Source organism: Melopsittacus undulatus, chromosome Z (assembly GCF_012275295.1).
Source record: "Melopsittacus undulatus isolate bMelUnd1 chromosome Z, bMelUnd1.mat.Z, whole genome shotgun sequence".
Classification (NCBI taxonomy): Eukaryota; Metazoa; Chordata; class Aves; order Psittaciformes; family Psittaculidae; genus Melopsittacus; species Melopsittacus undulatus.
Genome location: NC_047557.1, coordinates 44,799,196 through 44,821,531, shown reverse-complemented (window position 1 = coordinate 44,821,531; position 22,336 = coordinate 44,799,196). Strand labels below are relative to the sequence as shown.

Here is a 22,336-nt window from a genome sequence, read left to right as displayed (position 1 = left end):
TGGAGGGACTTTTTTTTATTATTTCTTTCTGAACTACATCAGTGAATCTGTGTCTTTGAATAGGCTAGAATTACTGCTAGGATGTAGAAATAGTATATAAATAGCATCTACAGCTAACCAAATTTGTTAATTTGGTTATGCAGTTTCCTAAAATGAAAGGTTTAAATTCAGATTTCTTCAGATGTGTGTACAATCATGCCTGCACTCATTTGATGTACCTTGAAAAGGGAATTTCTGAACAAGAATTCAGATACAGGTTGGATAGAGAAGAGATTCAGAGCAGCCCAGCAGAGATGGACTTGGGGGTGTTGGTTGATGGGCAAATGAACATGAGCTGTCAGTGTGCGCTCACAGGCCAGAAAGCCAACTGTATTCTGGGCTGCATCAGATTTAGCATGACCAGCAGGTCAAAGGTGATCCTGCCCCTCTGTTCTGCTCTCATGAGACCTCACCTGTAGTATTGTATGCAGTTCTGGTGTCCTCAACATAAAAAGGACATGGAACTGTTGGAACAAGTCCAGAGGAGGGCCACAAGGATGATCAGGGGACTGAAGCACCTCCCATATGAAGAGAGGCTGAGAAAGTTGGGGCTGTTTAGCCTGGAGAAGGCTGCATGGAGACCTCACAGCAGCCTTCCAGTATCTGGAGGGGGCCTACATGAATGCTTGTGAGGGACTCTTGGTTTAGGGACTGTAGTGATAGGACAAGGGGTAACGGGTTAAAACTTAAACAGGGGAGGTTTAGATTGGATATATGGAGGAAGTTCTTTACTGTTAGGGTGGTGATGCACTGGAATGGGTTGCCCAGGGAAGTTGTGAGTGTTCCACCCCTCACAGTGTTGAAGGCCAGGTTGGACAGAGCCTTTGGTGACACAGTTCAGTGCAAAGTGTCCCTGCCCATGGCAGGGGGGCTGGAACTAGATAATCTGAAGGTCCTTTGTAACCCTAATTATTCTATGATTCTAGAATTCACTTTTAAGAGGAGGGCAGTGAGTGTTGTAACACTGTATTTGAGGCAGGACATACTGCAAAGATTTGGCTAGTATTCACTGGCAATTTTTTTATTTACATAAAAAAGCATAACAAAAGCATTGAAAGGGAGAAAGCAACACTTTGTTTGTAAGCTAGAGAGATGAGCATATTGGAGGGAAAGTGAATAAATGGTAATGACGTAAAACTACCACTACCAATCGTTTAAACACTATTGAAAGAACAGTGATTGCTGTTAGAAACATCTCACATTTTCTTCCTTGTTTCCTGAGAAAGGTCTGATATGGTGTCTACAGGATCCTCTACAGAGAATTTGTTATGCTAGAATGATCTGGCTTTGTTCCTTTTTTCTGGAAACCCATTTCATAATCACTTTATGTTAGGGATCATTTTCAGTAAGGATGCACAATATTACAAGACGAAAGAAAAAACTTTCTTAGTCTTTACCTGCCCTAATTGTTAAGCAACCCCTTAAAATCTTACTTTTAGTAGTTGAGGGTAGCCTCTGGAAGAGAACAAGCCCTTTCACCTTCCTACACACCACCTGATAGAAGGTGTTTGTCCATTAAACTCACTGACCCATCTGAGCTCTATGGTCAAAGTGATGACAAAACAGTTAGTGTTTATTTTATGTCCATCATCTCCTGTTTGTCTCTTGTTTATGATTTGTTAGTGTATTTAGCTGCCAGGTTGAAACTATAAAATATATCTCAATGTCAGTGGGAAATCTTCTGTGTAAAATATAATGCTAGTAAATAAATCAAAAGCATGAGTGTTACTCTACTAATAGAGTAGAAAAAGAGTAGAAAAGAGTAGCAAAAGTCTAGCACTGGCTTTTGTGTTTCTGGATGCTCTCTCTCTTCCTTTTTCTTAGCTAACCCTATGATAACTATGGAGGTGGACATTTTAGTATTAATGTCTAAGTAGTCAGCTGTTATTGTACATAAAAAACACCAATCGTGGAAAGCTTAGGACTACTGCATTTAAAAACAAAGTCTGAAGTATTGGGACACCCAGGTATATGGGCTCAACTACAGGGGCCTCATAGTGGACCCAGATTTTCAGTTCTTAAAGGTACCACCAGTTACAGCAATGTTTTTTACTGAACTCATTATAAAATTCAAATTCCTTTTTACTACAATCCTATATTTCAATTCATCTTGTTTGAGGTTTACAATTCTATAATATTTCTATTTTTCTTAATTTGTAAGGAACATAGAACACCACCTGCTCTCAGGAAGAACTCTCCGTCTACTTGAATATGAGCAATATCTGCCTTACAGTCAGATAACAAAAAAGTACATTTTTTCACCATGTTTGAGCCATACTACGCACATGGTATTGCCTACAATTTCAGAAATATAATTACAACCAGAGAGCTGTAGAAATTTTGAGGTGACTGTTCACTGGAAACAAGAGAAGACAATTATCAGTGAATGAGAAAGAATATCCACATAAACTCTTTTCCCTGAAATATAGTTAAATGGCATAAGTATAACTTGCTGAATATCTTCAGCCAACTTACCAATTTCCACTGGGAGATGGTTGATTCGATTTTTTGACAACTCCAGTACTCTCAGTTCTTGAAATAATGCAATGTAGGCTGGAATGGTTTGTATCAACGTATTGTACACATGCCACTCTTTCAGGTAGATCTGTTCTTTCAGAGAATCTGGAAATTCCTGTAAATTAAGTAAGAACAGGTAAATTAAAAACATTAAGTTAGAACTTTGTTCTACCATGTTTCTAAATACAGGTGGCAAAATTCCACAGCCAAATGTCAACACTTTGCCTTAATTATGTTGGTGTAGAACAACAGTTTGCCAAACACTCATAAGAGCAGTTTGCTTTTGAAAAACATTGCAGCTGCATGTCACCACATGTTCATTTTTAGCTCCTGATGCAACCTTTTTTCTGTAAAACTGAAACTTATCTGAAGTACTCAATCTGGTTAGTATCTCCCATACTATCTCTTTGTCCAGCTGGAGGGCTTTTTTTTTAGAACACATTTCAGTGCTTTGATTCACACATCAAGATGTAGTAAAATGCAACACAGAACAGAAAAATGGATGTATAAAGAATATTTAAATAGGGCGTAAAAAAAAGTGTGTCTATGTTCTTAATACCTGCCAATGTTTCACATTTTTTTTTGCCAAGGTAGAACACAGTCCAATGAACAGAAATGTTTCACATAGGACACACATATACCACTTTTTCAAAGTGGTATTTTTAAATAAGTGACTTTATTTCTGAAGTTATTTCAGCAATGTTTGACAATTTCTTACTAAATTTTTTAGGAAGAATTAAAATATTCAATTTTTAAATCAGTCCACAGTTGCACTTAATTCTTGCTTTAGTCATGCAGAATCTGTTTCTTTAACATTTCTAGTATTGTTCCAGATACACAGGAAAAAAAAAATTGCTTCTGAGTTATCGTCCAAAATCTCCAATGTATAACAGTTACTGAAACTTAAAATTGTAAAGCCTTTAATTCTTAGAAAATTGCTTTAGTCAATTGGTATTCAGTTCAGATGCACACATCTTTCTTTGAATTATGTTATCAAATTCCTTGAATAAGAAACAGACAATAATCAATTCATAAAGTCAAAGGTCAAACCATTTAAACTCCTCTTTCTAAAGCAGCACACAATTTACCAGTTTGTCCTGGATTTTAAATCACTGTACATCGGAAACGTCTGGAATAAATAATCGGGGCATGGTGCTATCACTAACTGAATTCCATAAAAAGAGATGTAAGAGTTTCAGCCTTTAATTCCTTTATAACTTCCAAATTTTTTCCTATGTATAAAGAATACATGGTTTATACATGTATAAAGGAATAACTGGGTTTTATACAAATAACTTTGCCCACCTTTTTTTTTTCCTTATGTATTTCATAGATTGCCCAAGACATTATCAAGAGTTATGCATTTTAATAGTTTTTTTATTAGTTCTGAACTTCTGAGCTAGAAATACTGATACTTAATTCTTAACTAAATTAAAGCATCCAACTGGCTATTGCTGCCTCTAATACTAGTTCTGTTTCGATTTCCACATGCAGACACTTAGCCTGTATACATAGTTCTATCTTGCTACTTGCCCTTCAATATTTGATATGGATCATTTAATTTCTTGCTTCATTTTATCACTCTGTATATATTGCATTGTGATCCATCTTCTATATTTGCCAGTTTATGACATTTAAGAAATAAAATGCCTTAGGGCTGATAAGGAGAAATCTCTCCAGCTTTCTGAAGTGGGTTTCCACTCTTCCATCTTCAGAAATCTGCAGAAAAATAAAAGAATAAATACCAACTGCAAATTCAGTTAGCACTGTCTTTCTCACATGTACAGAATTGAGAATGTAGCATATAGGGGATAGCATTTAGCTGAAGTGTCATAGATGCCACTGTATGGAAGAACCCTGATCCACAGAGAAAGCAGAGGAAGAGTAGTCATACTGGAGAGAAAAGAGCTGTCTGGGTAACACATGCCATTTATCACTCTATTTCTCCACAGTCCAAGTCTGTCTTTGTTTTTCTACTGACCTGCTGGTTGTCTGCACCTTGCTGTCACAACAGACCATCTCCAGCTCCTCACTGACCTATACTGCAGGGAGCAAAGGGGGATAGATGCTTGGCCTGGTGAAGCCAAGAGCTTTGCTGTTTTCCCAGTCCAGAGGTGATATCCCACAATTTTTTCCTTGATATATCGAAAACAGTGCAATACATGAAGTACTATCTCAGATTAAGATCAATCCCCTTCACAATTTTAGAAAAATTAAGCCAAAATACTTTAGAAGTTCTTGATTACTAATGCAAAAAAAAAAAAAAATCTTTATTTCTGTAGTAAGAGTAGTTTAAAGTACCAAGATACTCTTGTGCAGCAACTGAAACAAACACATACATAACTTCAGAAGAATGGAGGGAGGTTCTATTCTTCTGATTTCTCTGATGTACTATACTTTAATGAGATTATTTCTTTATAGCTTATAAAAATATTTACAATTTGCAAATGTAAGTTTACAAATACTTCACTGTAATGTGGGGGGGTTTAGCATTATCTTACAATACATTTTGGTTTTGTTGCTGAAACATAAGTTGATGTGATATTTTAATTCATTTACAAACTAGATAGATAGGGATGGGAACTGAAATTTGCACAAGCTTTGTGTTTGTTTTACCCTCCAATTCCCTTGTGTTCCTTTGTAATCTTCTGCTGCCACACTAAAGCTGGCAGACTGCTGATAAATTGTTCCATGAAGACTGACACTTGGAGGATAGCCAGTCTTTTGCCTTTAACAACAAAACAATACCTCTAACTCCTTTGATTTTTGGGAGAGAAAATAAAAGGAAGTAAATAGCAAACCTACTATGGCTGCTGATTATACTGTTTCTAATTAGAACAGAATGTACCTGCTAGACACCAGCTTGAACTAAAACTGTCCTCAAAGATCTGACAGTTTTCAATTCTGTTTCTTTTCCAGCTCTGTGGTTTTATCTGTCATGGGCCAAACCAAAACATTGACTCTAAATCTCCTTCATTTTCGAGAAAGTTTGGAGCTAGTTCCAAAACTAGAGTGTCACAGAGCCACCTGTATTACATGGCTAGATCAGGAATTTTATTCTTCTGAGGGGAAAAAGTCTCTAGATATTAAATAAGCACATCAGATATTTTCTCTGTCCATTCAATGCAGCAATTTTATTTGACCCTTTGTGTCATATAAATACCTTGCTGTCACTAACAGTGACAAGGGAATAACAAATGTAAATTCTCTGTTCTTTGTGAATATACACGTTATGTTATATGATAAATCTGGGAGAACAAACACAAATGTAGTAATTTATTTGCTGCATTTTTCTGCAAAGAAATTATATGTGAGAAACTAATGATATAACAGTAAAAAATTTTACCACTTTTCATTCACTTACTTCTGCACATTTGACATTAAAGTTGATTAAATTAGGTATACATCTAGATCCTTTCCTTAGTTAAGCAGCACAGCCAAGAACAGTCCTGCTCTCTGTTAGAGTGAACATCACCTTTCCTTTGCCAATATTGATATCAGAAATTCAAAAAATTGGTTTTCTTCAATATTTTGTGAAAATCATTTCAAATTCACTGATCCACTAGAGATTAAATATTCATTAGTTAGAAGCAGAAAGTAAACAATCTCAGAGGGGAAAACAGACTTAAAGTGGATCCATTGAAAAATTCATGTGAATATTCATGACATTATTTTGCCACAGTTTTCATTCTTCCCTAATAGCAATGCTATTTCTCTGAAGAACAGATTTAATTCAGTAGATACTTGTTTACACCTCATTTAAGTGTTTCATCAACTCTCCATCACTTTCTCTAGGCAACTGATTCAAACACACAACACAAGAGTCCAACGTTCTCATACAGCTCCTTCTCATGGTGAGTTTGTCTGAAGACAGATAAATATAAAGTTTTTCTGAAATATACTTTGGAATCATCAAAAAATTTGTGTCACAATACGCTATTCTTGTGCCATCAAGTCCCAAGTGTTCTGAAAATACTTGCTGCTGGGGAAATACAATAGGGTTCTGCTCATTTTTTATAAAGAGAAAAGGCTATGTGATTTCATTCACACCATCAGATTATGAGAGAAGCTAGCCATTTGTTTTTATAAGACCTTTTCTTTCCTAAATATAAATATTAATTCATTGCTGTTTGCAGCTGGGACAAAAAAAGCACCACATAGGGATGTAAACACTTAGAATTACAGGATCATAGAATGGTTAGGGTTGGAAAGGACCTTAAAATCATCTAGTGCCAACCACCCTGCCATGGTCAGGGACACCTTCCACTAGACCAGGTTGCTCAAGGCTCTATTCAACCTGGCCTTGGGAACACTGTCATGGACAGAGCACTCACAGCATCCCTGGGCAACCTTTTCCAGTGTCTCCCCATCTTCACAGTAAAAAACTTCTTCCTTATACCTAAGCTAACTCTCCCCTGGTTAAGTTTAAATCCCTTACCACTTTTCCTATCACCATCACCCCTGATAAAGAGTCCTTCTCAGGCTTCCTTGTGGGCTCCCTTCAGATACTGGAAGGCTCCTATGATGTCTCCACGCAGCTTTCTCTTCTCCAGGCTAAACAGCCCCAACTTTCTCAGCTTCTCTTCATATGGGAGGTGATCCAGTCCCCTGATCATCCTCGTGGTCCTCCTCTGGACTTGCTCCAACAGTTTTGTGTCTTTCATGTGTGGGTGTCCTGGGTTCAGCAGCAGCAGTCATTTTTCTCCTTCTTAGTAAGTGGTGCAGTGCTGTGGTTTTGACTTTCAACCTGATAACAGCGCTGATAACACTGATGTTTTTAGTTGGTGCTCAGTAATGTTTACTCTGACCAAGGACTTTCTGAGTCTCATGCTCTGCCAGGGAGGAGGGGAAGCTGGGATGAAGCAGAGACAGGACACCTGACCCAAACTCATTAAAGAAGTATTCCATACCACAGCACATGATGCCCAGTATATAAACTGGGTGCAGTTACTTGGAAGGCTAGATTGCTGCTCAGGTCAGGCTGGGTATCGGTTGGTGGGTGGTGAGCGGTTGTATTCTCTTCCCTTTTTATTTCCCTTATCATTATTGTTACTGGTGGTGGCAGTAATAGGACAGTTGGGAACACCAGAACTGTACACAGTAGTCTAGGTAGGGTCTCACAGGAGTGATGTAGAGGGGGATATTTATCTCCCTTGAGCTCCTGGCCATGCTCCTTTTTGGTGCAGTCCAGTATAAGGTTGGCTTTCTGGGCTGTGAGTGCCCACTAAGCTGGTTCATGCTCAGTTTCCCATCAATCAACTCCCCCAGGTCTCTCCCAGCAGGGCTGCTCTCAATCCAATCTCCACCCAACCTGTAGCTTTGCCTGGGACTGCCCCAGCCGAGGGCCAGGACCTTGCACTTGGCATTGTTGGATTTCATGAGGTTGGTACTGGCCACCTCTCAGGTGTGTCAAGGCCCCTCTGAATGGCATCCCTTCCCTCCAGTCTGTCGACTGCACCACACAGTCGTTAGCAAACTTGCTGAAGGAACACTCAATCCCACAGCCCACATAACCAACAAAGATATGCAGCAGGATCAGTTCCAACACTGATCCCTGAGGGACACCAGTCATTACTGGTCTCCATGTGGACATTGAACCATTGACCACAACTCTCTGAATATGGCCGTACAGCAAATTCTGTATCCATCCAACAGATCCATGTCTTGAATCATATATATACGATTGGTATGCAGAAAAAGAGTCAAGAACCACTTAACCTTAAGGATATTGTCACACAGCCTTTTCCAGGTGAAGCTTTTACAGACATAGGTAAATCTCATCACTGCAGTTATCAAACACTGCCTATAGCCAGTAGCTAACCACACTGAATAGGCACGGCCAAACCAATACCCAAGTTACAAGAGGATTTTCAGATTCAGAGGAACTCACTGATTATATATTCTTCAAGTATAAAAATTCTTGATACTAATGCTTGATAATCAGAGCACTGTGGTTCAGAAGATTTCCATTAAGTTTAGTGTGACAATACTGCTAGAAAACAGTTGTGACTTGAGATGTCTAGAGGCTCAATCTGCACATCTCAAAAGGTTAGCCTAAAATTTAATGATAACTAGTAAGAATTAATGACCCACAATGAATTATGGATCTACATAAACAAAATACAATTCCTCAGAATTCATATTCTATAAAATCAAGCCTTAATCTCTTTAGCTAGTACTCTGTGCCTATTTGTCTAACCTAATATTCACTGTATGAGCTTTATCTTTCCTCAGATATGTTAGAGTAATTACTTTACAAGTACAAGGAACAGTGGGTCTCCACCTAATGAAAATACATTATCTTTTCAATGACATCTGAGAGGTGGGGAAAAAAACTGGTGCTGAGGTGCTAAAGGAAGGAATTCTATCAGGAATTGAAAATGTGTGATCTGCTCCTATATTCTGCCTTATAAAGGTTCTCTGAAGGAGACCCAAGATGATTTTCAGAAGAGCACTATCCAGGTAATTTTCAAAATAATTGTCCAGGCTATCCCAGTCTATGACAGAGTGGTTTACAAAACTTATTTTTAACCTCATACTCAACAAGGCAGAATAACTGAGCCAGATTCACTCTTATGCCATATGGATATTGAGCATGGAACAGTAGCATCTTTATAACATATCTACACTTTGAAAATCTAGAAAGCCTGGGCAGTGATCAGTGGCCAACACAAGCTACTATTTTAATTTATTGAAATATTGCAAATAACACCATTAGTTGATAGAAGTTGATTTGTGGACTCAGTTCATTTGCTGCTGAAGTTTCAAGTGAGAGCTCTTAAACTGAGACCTGTGGAAAGGATGTGGTAAAGCCACTTGCTTCAATCTTGAAAAATCTCTGTGCTGGGGATTACTCTTCTGTGAGACTTAGCTTTACAGAGTCCAGAAAGAGAACTGGTACAGCCCAGAAGCAATCCCAGTTCTCAAAATTAAATCTGTAAGTCATACTAGCAACCTACTCAGATTTAGCTATCAACTGTCTAGAGGATATATTACTGCTTCAGTGATGAGAAGAAAGGGGAAACATAATAGAAACACTTATCAGCTAAAAGCAAGTGGAAGAGAGGATTCTGCAGCTAGTTCCCAAATGGACACTCACAGAACTGTGCAGTTTGCTGCTGCCAGCAGTAAGTATACAGCCAACAGCAAACCAAGCTGGTTATGTAAACCTGCACAGACAATCCCTCCTGTGACTTCTCCTAGTGTCTGAGTGCTTAATCATTCAATCTTTGAACTCAGAGATGTATTTGTGTGCAAAAAACATTACAGGAACTATGTCACAATTGATGCCACATCTCCCACCTACATGACATCCCAGCTTCTCCGGGAAAACTGTCACCAACCCACAGATCTTTTCACATGCAAATTGCCAGCCTGTGGAGCTTTTGTTGTATAGTCTGCACGTTTGCCTAAGTGCAATTTTGTGAGAGTGATAGGAGAAATTAATGCCATGTCTGATTCTGTCTTCTATTTAGAAGCAGAAGTTGAGAGTAAAAACGACAAAGTGGTATGACTTATACAACATATTTAAAAAAAAAAAATCTGCAACAAGTTCTTTCAGAACTTTGAGGATTTTCACATTTTTTAAATAATTTTTAGCTGCTAGAGACTGACAATGTTCTCTTATTTTGAAGGAGCATTGGTCTTCTCTAAATAAAGCAGCTTTGATTTTGTCTTTGTCTGAAGATACCTGAACTATGTTGCAGTATCTTGTTAAAACAGGAAGCTCATTTTAACCAGGCTAGAGCTGGACAGCAAGCTAAAAAGCAACAACTTTGCAGCAACCAACCCTACTAAATAAATAATTTGCATCAGTAGAAAAAAATAGTCTCCTTACTAGAGCTGAATGGAACCAGGGTTTTCTATTTTGCAGAAATTTCATCCATTTTATGTTTATTCAGAAAAAAGCTAAAGCCAGAAAAACATGAAAGCTGAAAAGTACCTTTGTATTCAAGTTCAAGTCTGGGACAAACTTACATTTCAGGTCAATCAAAATATTTTTTTAATTAAATAACTTTTAAATTGTATTTTTAGTAATCAAAATCTAAAAAATGTATTTCAAAATTATAAGCTATGCAAAAAATCAAAATTCTAATTTCACTTTCTCATTAAGTAATGTGTATTCAAAATACATTTCAATCAAAACTTTAGCAACTTTAGAAAATTCAGACCAACTCTAATCCAGCTTCCACTGACTGTCATAAAAACTCTAATTCAGAGTTTAATTCCAAACTGTTATTTAACATCAAACACACCTAGAGGTGAAAAGTGCTTTTTTTTCCAGCAAGAGAACTGTGAATTAATGTTAATATTAGTTTTGATTTGAACAGATCTTGAGAAAAATATTACCACACTATTAGAGCAAGAAGACAGATCCCTGAGTAGTAGACTAGATATGAACGAGCTAATAAAGACAGAGAATCTTTTCATCTCTTTCCAACCATTGGGGAATTTCAGAGAAAGGTACCTTACTGCAATATGATTGTTTATGCCAAAATATTTGAGGGGGCTAAACTACATGTATCAGGAGAGAATTTAAAAGAATCATATTTGAAAACCACACCACTAGTTCAGGGTAAAACAGGAAATGATTTTGTCACTTCTAATACTGTGGAAAAAGCATCCATTTCATTTGCATTGGCAGGAAGAAAAAGTTTTGGGAGATGAAAAGTTGCAGTCCTAAGCTACCCAAACTGTTTAACAATAGAAACACATTTTTCCAGTATATTTACCGTCCACTGTTCTCCAGAAAGGTGAAAAATAAACTTGTTTTTTTCCTTATTTGCTTCATCTGACAAAACACGCTTCTTCTGCAGCTGAGGTGTCTTTTCATAAGTGTCCAGAATCTTCTTATCAGTGTCTACAAAGCCATTCTTGAGGTATTTTGATTGAGGAATACCTTTCTTCCGGCACTCTAATATGAAATTCCATTCCTGCTTTATCCTGAAATGGAGCCAAAAGGGTTATGTAAATCGACTGAACCAATATGGGAGATAAGTCTTCATATTTGGTCTTTGTTTGCACAAGTATTTAATAAAATATAATAATGAACCTAACGTATTCACTATTTAAAAAAAAAAAAAAAAAAAAAGAAGGCATTCGTAGAGTCCTAGAATCATTTTTAGATTTCTAGATTTAATACAGATTTCTGGTGAGCAGGATTTCATTTACTGACTATAAAACAGAGACAAAAACAGTGACTACCAGAGAATAAAAGAAAAATGGAGTCTGGAGTCTGAATACACTGTCACAGAAAACAGCATAAATGATGTTCTTTATTTCAATAGGGTAGGAAACACATTCTCACAGAATGAGTTATATGTATAAACAAAAATGAGTAAGAAGTTAGAAATAGTCCCTTTTCCCTGACATTTCTTGTTCAAGTATAATGATCTATTCTTATTTTTTAAACGTTATCTTCCAATATCATCTTAGAGAGTGAAGGTAAAGGTCAAAGTTATGACATGCCAACAGATTTCATATTCAATTTCACTGTAACTTTAGGCTCACCTCCAGGGCAAACTTTTACCTATATAACTTCAGGTGCAAACTCAATTTTCTATAATTAAGCACTGCCAGAAGCACGTGCTTTAATTTAGGAAACATTTATTTCAGCTTAGTCAATTAAGAAACAGGTTGGTTAACTGAAGCATGCCTTCCTTGTACCAAAATAAAAATTTGTAAAGCCTCTTGTCTCATAAATTTGATGTCATGCTTTGAATGATAGATTCTTGTGATACATATGATTCACTTATTTGATCTCCACACAGAAATTTTAAGCTAAAGACTTGAAGAAAACTGACAGGTGAAGAAGGGCACAAAATTCAGGATAATGTGGCCCCTAGAAAAAGTGAAAAATGCTATGTCCTACAAAGAGAATCACGTTTAAGATTACAAAGTTCAAGTACAGAGTAACAAAACCTGTAACATATCCCCAGCTAAGCATGAGACTTTCTCTAAAATGCTAAAAAATTAGCTCATGAAACTGAATGTCTCATTTTAACTCACATACAAGAAATCAATTACAAACTGAGATATAGGAAACATCTTCCAGACTTGTTGAAAATATACAATTTTTGGACACTCATAGAAAGATACTGTATAGAAACTGCAAAGCAGTGTATATTTATGGGAATATGACTGCATAGTTTAAAAGTCAGATTTGACTCAATGCTATCAAAATAAATCTTTCGGGTTCAAAACTGCATGACTAAATAGGAAAGGTATTATGGAGACAGCTGTAAACTGCCCAGCACAAATAGTGGCACTTACTAAAACCTTAGGGTATGTTAGAGAGGCTTGGAAGCAGAAAGCACAGCAACAGCAGGAGATTTCAGCTATCAGCATACACACAGCATATTGGCAGACAATGCACACTTTTGAAAACTACATATGAGTGTTTATCAGAGCAGCTAGCCTGAGAGACCACAAGAGGACCTGATTCAGTTGCAAAGAGAAGCACACTATGCATGGGTCATCAGAGAACTACATAAAGACCCTTCTGTAATAATAGTTCAATGTATTCCCATGCAACATTTTTATAGAGAGAAAATATAGAAAAAAACCCTAGAAATATTTCAGAGGATGAGCTACATAGAACAGTGAAGTTGTTTAAAAGTGCAGCTCGCTGGATAAAGTGTGGACAGACTGCATAAAGGCAGCTCATCCTCAGAGTAAGTACATAGAAACAAAGACACTCTAAGGATCTTTTTCTCCCCTCATTTCCAAAACACATGGAAAAAAAAAAGATAAATTAATGTTTATGTTCCAGTGAAAAAATGAGAAGACAGTACAAAAATTAGATATAAAATCACAACAAAACAAGTGAAGTTACTTACTGCAGGTGTACAAATTAATAGGAAAAGGATTTCTAACACATCAGAAGCAGAAAAGCTCTCAGAGAAGCAGTGGGAGCAATTACTTATCAAGGTAGGAAAGAAGCAATGAAAGAATAGTCAAAGAAGTTATTGAGAGCTGAAGAAAAGTTACTCATCCTTGGCTTCATTTTTCATTACAGAGATCAGTACGTTCTTTACAAGTAAGCATCTGGAAGACTTTCTGCTATTTATTGTCAATAGAGGAGGCTTGAGAATTAAAAAAAAAAAAAAAAAGATATTTGAAGTAAATCTCACCATCTCTCTCAGTGTCTAATTGTGAACTGCTTTATACTGCAGTAAGCTGTGATATTTTTAATGAGTTAGGAAGGAAGACTAGATAGACAGAAAACACTTCCAGCAACACATTCAGCTCAGTGAGTCCTTAGACGGGTATGGAAGCTGCAGTCACAGAATAGTGCATCACCAATCCACAACATCTCAAATTTTTTTTCTGAATCAACTTTATATAACAAAGACAAAGAAAATAAGTTAGAGAAGACTCGGCTCTTTAGGCCATTTTGTGATCCTTCACAATCTGCTGCATCTGATACTTCTGGCTACAGGGTGAGACACACAAGAACTTGATTGCACTAGGCAGACCTACTAAAGGGTATCCCCTCCAATTACAGTCTGAAAGCAGTCGGGTTACAGAATTTTGCATATAACCAGACATTAAAGTTGAAACACCTCTTTCAGAGGCTTTGACACATAAGACAATTCATTTTTTAGTGCTGATCTTTCTTATTCAATCTGTCATTTGAACTCCAGAAGCCACCAGCACAACAGAGGGCAGACAACTCAAGAGTAATAGATCACTATGAAAAGCCAGAAAACAGTACTTTCATATACTGTAAGAAAAATAAGTAGGCCCAGACCACCTTACTCATCTTTTTTCCAAAACTCATCTACCAGTAAGTGTACCTAATTAGCTATGAAAGCTCTGTATTCCTGTTTGAGGTGGGTGGGAGGTGAAGTGTGCAGGGAGGGTGTGGGGAAAGTTCATTGAATCCTCAAGAAATAAACAAAAAAGATGTGAACTATTAAAAGTCAGGAGCTGAAAAACACCAAAACTCTGGCATTACTTTTTTTTAATCTTCAAAATAATCCTATCTTTACGTAGCACTGCTGTTCTGTTGTATCTCACATCCTCCTTCAATCCTCCACATATGGCTTTACTGTCCCTCTGTGAAGCTTAATTCTGCATTCCTGCCCTCTCATTTCCATGGAATTCTTGGGGTTTTGTAGTAAAGCAATAAAGATTTTATCTCAGTGCATAATTCAATACACTAAAAAAGCTTGTTCCCAAGATGCTTTTCTTGTATTCATTGTTCTTCACTCACATACACAAGATGACCGACTTGTTCCCCACAGTATAAATTCTACAGAGGTTAGAAATTTAACAAACAGAAAAAAAGAGCTCAAAAAGTCTAGCTCGTGATAAAAAAGGTTCTGAACTGTTCTACTACACCTTAGTGCTCTATCAGGTAGACCCCTGGAACACAAGAGCAGAGGGCTCAGATCTAAATTGTTACTCTCACACAAGGCATATAAAATCAGCAAGAAGAGAGCTACATTAAAGATGAAATAATAAACTGCCCTCTGACACATACAAAATACAAATCTCAGGAGGTCATGACACATTGTCAGCTAAATAAAATAAAATAAAATGCACATAGCAAAAACTGCTGTTAACCAAATCAGTCAGTGAAATATTGACCTCAGAAGAAAAACAGGTGTTAAAAATTAAATCTGTTTAGGAATTCAACATGGACATCATGCACTGATTTGGAAGTCTTATGTAAAATTTCATCTTTACTCGTGTAAAGCAACATGCTCTGTTTAGCTTTAAAAGAAAGCTTATGGTCATGAGGCTAAGTAGTATATAAAGCACATTTTGAACAGATGAAAAGTGAATTAACAATTAAGCAACAAAAATGCATAATTTTATACAGTACATCTCAGAACGAAAATATGGTTATATCCCAATGGCAGAGGTCCTAACAATTGTACCCTTATGGTGCACACTAGCTAAATGGGTCAACATGAGCCTTTCTGGTGTGAAGATGTGGCTTAGATCAAGCCAGTACATAATCATTAAGCAAAGGTTGCAAAGCTGTAATTTGCAGGTTACAGTTGACATCAAAGGGATCTATTCAGTTCTATCATTGTCAAAAACTTGAGGTGAAGGTACTTTTAAAGATCTTTAAATAAAATAAAGACCATTTTAAGTCTGCCTCTGGTGACAACCTTCAAATAAAATAGAATTACCACCACATTTGTCAAACCTAGAGGCTATTTCACAAATTTTCTGTAAAAATACAAAAGCCACCTAAAATAACATGGCAAACAGAAAAAAAAAATGTCCACACAAATAAAATCAGCCTTTAAATATGTTAATATACTTTCAGAGAAATAAAATTTCTGGTCTTAGCTTTTTTAAATCTCCTGATATTCCAGGAACATGTTTTCACATATGACAGACAAATGAGTTGGTTACAAGATCACAACCCTCCTAAAGTTTATGTCTTTTTGTTACTATTCATCAATAAAATATTTTGTCTTCCTCTAGAGACTTATCACAAAGTTGCAGTCAGATTAAAGAAACAGCTACCATTTTGAATATTCAGAAAGTGGGTATTAGTCAAGTAAAGCCTAATTATCAGGGAGTATGAACAGAAAAAAAAAAAAAGAAATTCTGGACATAGGAGCCAGGTGATATCTAGGATTCCAGTATTTTACTTCAATCATGCAAATAAACCAACTAATTTTAAAAAGGCTGATTTCATGCTGCTAATATTTGTCCAAAAAAAAAAATTATGGTTCATACCTTTATATCTGTAACACAAAAACACACCTCTTACCAAAGCAGACTATAAACTGTATGGAAAAAAAAGTTAATTCTGGCAAGACATTTCCCAATACATTGCTATTTATCAGTAACCTTTCAGGACAACACACTATACAGGTCATTCGCATAGGCCAGGGCAATCCCAAGCAAAACTACAGATTGAGCAAAAAATGGATTCATAGCAGCCCTGATGGGAGGAATCTGGGGGTGCTGTCTGACAAACTCAACATGAACCAGCAATGTGTGCTCACAGGCCAGAAAAACAAAGTCACAAATCCTTATCAGATCATAGGGTGGCTAAGGTTGTACAAATGTTCTTGGCTGTATTAAGAGAAGTGTGGCCAACAGGTCAAGGGAGGTGTTTCCTCCCCTTTACTCTGCTCTGGTGCTCCCAGCACAAAAGAGATGTGGACCAGCTCAAGCAAGTCCAGAGGAGGGCCATGAAGATGGTCAGAAGGCATGCAACACTTATCCTGTGAAGCACCTCTCCTACAGAGACAGGCTGAGAGAGTTGGGATTGTTCAGCCTGCAGAAAAGAAGGCTCACAAGAGACCTTAGAGCAGCTTCCAATAGCTAAATCAGGTCTACAAGAAACCTGGAGAGGAACTTTTAAAAGAGCATATAGATATAGGACAAGGGGAAATGGCTTTAAACTGGCAGAAGGTAGATTTAGATTAGATACTAGGAAAGCATAAAGAATGTGAGGGTCGTGAAGCACTGGAACAGGTTGCCGAGGGAAGCTGTGGCTGTCCCAACCTTGTCTGTGTTCAGAGTCAGGTTGGGAGGGGTTTTTAGCAAGCTGGTGTCCCTGCCTATGGCAGGGGAATTGGAACTGGATTAGCTTTAGGATTCCTTCCAATCCAAACTATTCTACAATTTTATGATTTTATATGAAAGAGGATCAGCAAGTATTTCCACTTTGGTTAAAGCTAAACTTGTCTTCAGGTAATCATTTCCCAAACACTATTTCATTGTCCTTGAGGAAAAGCTATGCTTCTTAGGTAAAGAAAGGGAGTTTCATTAAATGGCATTGTTTCCTCTAAATCAGGATGGATAAAATAACCAGGACATTACATGGTGACACTAGTTTAGTACTCTTGGTCAGAATCACCAGCCACACAGGATCATTAAATATTTTTACAGAATATTTATAAGAGCATGACAGTAGAACTGAAGCTCAGCACAGACTAATATTCTTGATGGATGAGTAATATTTTCTTCAGATTCCATTGGATTAATTTAATTTCAGTCCCTCTGCCACACTCTTCCATGAGTTGTAAAGAATTGTGACTCAACAATGGCTTTTATCTTTAAACCCATTTGCATGCAGTACATTAGATGCAAGGTCTGTATGTACAAGTGCCTAAGAATGAAGCCAAATAACTTAAGTGGTTATTAGAACTGCAGATCTATTCCCAACTTGTTGCCTATAATTTGTGTCTGGGGCTAAGGCCTCCCAGTTTGAGTTTTAGTCTTGTTTAGAAAAATTCTGAATTGGGTATTGAGTGGGAGAATAAAGATAAACATCGCAAATAAAATCTTAGTTCAAGTACAAATAGAGTTATGGCACTGAAGTTCATCAGAAAGATAGAGACAAATCTATTTTATTAAAGAAACACATAACCTCTCAGGGAAAAAAGTAATTGTCTGCCTATAGAATGAAAGTTTTCTTTTGACTTTCAACATTCATGAAGTGATTTCTAAGAAAAGTAACACATGCATATTTAGCTAGCTAGCTAGACCTAGAGAGGAAAATTCTGGAGAAGAGACACACTGGAAGAGATAGTTGAACAAACTGTTATCTTTGCTGCAAGTTTGGTTGTTAGACAAGCCAGTGTCTGCCATTTCACTGCAAAGATTTATATGGCTAATCTGGGCAAACATCTCTGGCATTTCCTCACTTGAATGTTTAGTCAGCCACCAGTTTCTACCTGCTTTTCACTTTCATTCCCTTTCTGAAATAACAAAAATAGTAGAAAGGAAAATTTATAAGGAAAGCCATCATACCACATCAAGTTAGTTTGACATCATTCCAGATTTCAGAGCAGCATAGGAGATTGCTCACCCCTAACAGAATATAGAAGATTAAATATAAAACAGTGCTATAAACACAAATTTCTTTCTATAATATGGACTTTCATAACCATGTAGGTAACCACAGAACAATGCACATTGTTTGTAAGAGTCCATCTCTTATATCCTGTGGGAGACTTAGAATGGGCTTGTCCAGTGTGATTAAGGACATAATGTAAAATGAAATTACCTTTGTACCTCACTGTACTGTATCTTTCTCTTTTGTACTCAGTTGCAGGTTTATAGATGTCCCTCAGAAGCAGGAGTCCCTTAAACTGTTGTACTTCCGGAGTCCCACAGATCCAAACAGGAAACAAGACTCCACACAATGTGTTCTGATTCCCATATCTCAAAGACAGATATGAGCCTTTCAGAATATTCTTTTTCTCAAGAATCAGCTTTCATTGATCAGCTGCTTAAACATCTGCACTAGACCTAAATTCCTAAAAACTTTACAAGACTTTACCATTAATTCACAGTTCAAGTTTTGCAATTATTTTCGAGGTCTTCGTATTAGAAAATCTTCAGTCACAAAGAGAAATACCTAATATGTGATTGCTTACTGACCCTGAGTGAACTAAATTACCTTACCCCAGGATGAGCAAACTTCCCTAGAGGCTAATTGGGAGTTTTTCTCTCAAATAATACATACTACATTTCACTACATAGTATCAGGTCGTTTTACAGAGCAACACAGTTGATAAGGAACTGCAGAATCTCAAGGGCATTAGTGAGCTGTAACCTCCTTGAGAAAAAGTGGATTTTGTTTGTTTGGGGTTTGGGGTTTTTTATGAAAATAAAAGCAGCCTCAGCAAGACAGATTCCAAGCTCATCTGTTATACAAGTATATTTGTAGAGAAACTCTATTAATTCCAGCCCTACTTGGGAATTCACTCTGACTGCTGGCAAAGATAAATATCTAGACTGTTAAATGCTAGAATGCAGACCTCAGCTCAGGAAACTTCCTTCTTTGCATGTCATCTTGGAATTACCATTTTGGGTCACAAGACATTCCAAAATAGTTTTTTACTAGCACTGATTTCAGTGGACCTATCTGACTGTGGTAAAATTTTAATCTCTGAGTAAAATACCAAAAATTGGTCACAGATCTTCCTAAATAATGAAATGTATTCTACAGGAAAACATTATTCCTATTAAGCATTTAATTGCAATTACAATTTTATCTATCCTTTTGCAATAACAACAAGCAAAATCTCATGTATTTTTGGCCTAACATTTGGGAGCACTGAAAAGCACAGAAGAAATAATCTGTGACCTGACCTTTAGGACCTAAAGGCCAGGGGGTCACTACACACCTCATAAAACAAAGAGAATCTTTCTTTTAACTGAATTTTGCATTTTCTTACCAATATTTTTATTACTTCAATCATTATTCTGCCAGCTTTTTCCATTCTATGGGGCCTGCATTATAAGAATTAACCTGAACCTTTGCCATCCATTTCAGTGGGTGAAATACTGATCACTCACATTCAGGAAACAAAGTTGGATGTGTTCTCTCCTTTTTTCCAGGAGCAGTAAAAGAAATAAGACTACCTAGAAAGCAGTCTGATTACACGAAGATGTACAAGACAAAGTACTGTATGCAAATTGCAAGCTAAAAGAAGAAAATAAAATTCCTTCGTGAATGCTGAAATTGTACTTGGAACTTTTTCTTTCTCTGGGTCATATCCCAAATTTACCATCTTAAGTTGGCACAGGAAAATAACAGAACTACTTTGCACCTCATTAGTGGAAAAAAAAAAAAAAAAGAAGTGGTCAAGCTCCACTTTTTCAGCTGGAGGAGTAGATACAGACAAATAACCACAGGCAGAAATGGCATGGAGAATGTATTGTTTTTATGGAAAACTCAAGTCACAGTAAGAAATAATGCTTAACATATGCTACTGACAAAAAAACATGGGAGCTGGAATTATCTACATAGACCATACAAGGTCTGTGTCCATAAAACTGCCAAAGCCTGGCATTTCTAGTTTGCTTTTGTACTAGTGAACTCAAAAGTTATCTTCTGCACCCAGAAAACCAAAGCAAAACATGTCAAAGGGATACTGACACTCAGAACCTACAGGTGTAGCTTCCTAGTCATAATATTCTTTTTATGAAGAAGGTTGCACTGACATCACAAGAGCCACTAGTGGACATAGACACCAGTAGAGAGCTGTGTGCTTTATCTGCATTAGAACTGGGCAAAGCCATTTTCAATGTTGCATCCGAGACAAAATAAGATTTGATCAGATTTCATCTTATATCCTTTCACTTTTTTTTTCCATCATAAAAAAACCCTCACAACAGTAAAATTTTTCTGTCCCTCAGCTCATACTGAAAAGAAAGCTTACCCTTTAATCTGAAGGACAAGCTCAATTTTCCCTTGTTTTTAATGTATGCTTTGGTGTAGGGACAGGTGAACCAAGTTTTGAAGATAAAGGTCTGCAGAAAGGGCAGTCACTATTTGTATTACCCTGGTCTTCTCTTAGTGCAGTTGCTCTGTTGTCAGTGTAGCTGCACTGACAGTGAGAATCAACGAGTGGATGTCTCCTGAGACAGCCAAAACACCATACAAAGGTCGAATGCAATAATGCTTTTAAACAAGGGCAGTGTTTAACCCTGTGCATTTTATTTTTAAAGCAGGAAGTTATTTTTATTGCTTTGTTCTCTTCTCAGAAGGGAAAATGATAAATCCATGTTTCCAACATTGCCAGCACAGTATAATATTTCACTGTCTCTAATGGGAACAAACATAGAGAAACTAAAATATTCCTTAAAGAAACCATAAATTAAATATTAAAAAAATAACATGATTAGTGGATGTAAACATTGCAATCAAAGCTTTCTTTAATATTTTAATAAGAAAAAAAATCCTATAATAATTCTTTTATTCTATCCTCTCTTTCCTATTCTGAAGGAATTGTATATGCCCATTGATGTTTCTCCTGTCAACTCAACAAAAAGGCTTAAAGTATTTTTAGTACTAAATTTTATGAGCATTTTTCATTAATTCTACAGTAGTCATACTTTTATATAGCATATAAGCAATAAAAATGTACAAAATATGATATTTTTTTCTCCAAATTAAGTCTACACAGTAGACAATAAAATACAGCCTTAGTAAATCATAGTTTATATAAGAAAGAGTAGGGACTCTAATGAAACAGAAGCACAATATCTACTGCATTTTTCTTACAATCATCTGAGGAAAGGAGGTGTGAAATTGTTGAAATTAAACCCAAAAATATAAGATTCGAATCATCTGATAATGCTTAGTATATGCCTAGTTAAAATGAACAGCAGGAAAGTTGACTTACTTCTCCAACGAGCTTTTTTCTAATCTTTCCTTCTCTTTTCTCTGACGTTCTTTGTTCTTCTTAACTCGAGTTTCCCACAGTCCTCTTATGAGAGAAAAGTCAAATATTATCACCTGGTGCCCCATACTGTTGACATTAAGCTTCTCCTGAAAGAAAAGCCACCATGAACAGTTCAAGAAAGAAATAATAGAAAAATAAGGAACCAAATGATCATATTTCATTAAAATTATCTGGGGAAAAAAGCAATGTCATAAGAAATATTAATGTAGTATTTCCATCTTACCTACTTTGTCTAGGGTTTTGTGCTCTCAGTAATCAATGTAGCATGCAATTGACTTCTGCATAAAATCTATGACAACTGCTAAATGCTGATTTTTCTGTATTTATTGCAATTCTCCCTCTCCAAAATAAAGACACAGTTGGAAAGAAATGCTAATTTGATTAACACCGATGAAAATAACTTTAAAGACTGTATTTGTACATTTTTGTAACTAATTTTATGTAATTAATTTATGTAACTAATATTAAAAGAAAGCTCCTAAAGATTATCCATTGTAGAGTCTGCAAAAACATCTTCGGTTCCCGTGTATTGATTATTATGCATCCAACCTATCCTGTTCCAGTGGAATCTGAGAATTTCCAGTAGATGCATATCTGTGAAA

General features: G+C 36.6%; 1 protein-coding gene across 1 annotated transcript in view; it reads right to left on the bottom strand.

The window, feature by feature from the left end:
* The window catches only part of LOC101870067 (leucine-rich repeat-containing protein 2), a 55,646-nt gene extending 33,847 nt beyond the window's left edge, over positions 1-21,799 (bottom strand). The window contains exons 1-3 of the mRNA XM_005154917.2: positions 21,675-21,799; positions 11,289-11,499; positions 2,515-2,671 (exon numbers count right to left, since the gene is read on the bottom strand). Of these exons, the coding sequence (XP_005154974.1) occupies positions 2,515-2,671; positions 11,289-11,499; positions 21,675-21,799 (493 nt within the window). The remainder of the gene's footprint in view (positions 1-2,514; positions 2,672-11,288; positions 11,500-21,674) is intronic.
* Positions 21,800-22,336: the final 537 nt, after the last annotated feature.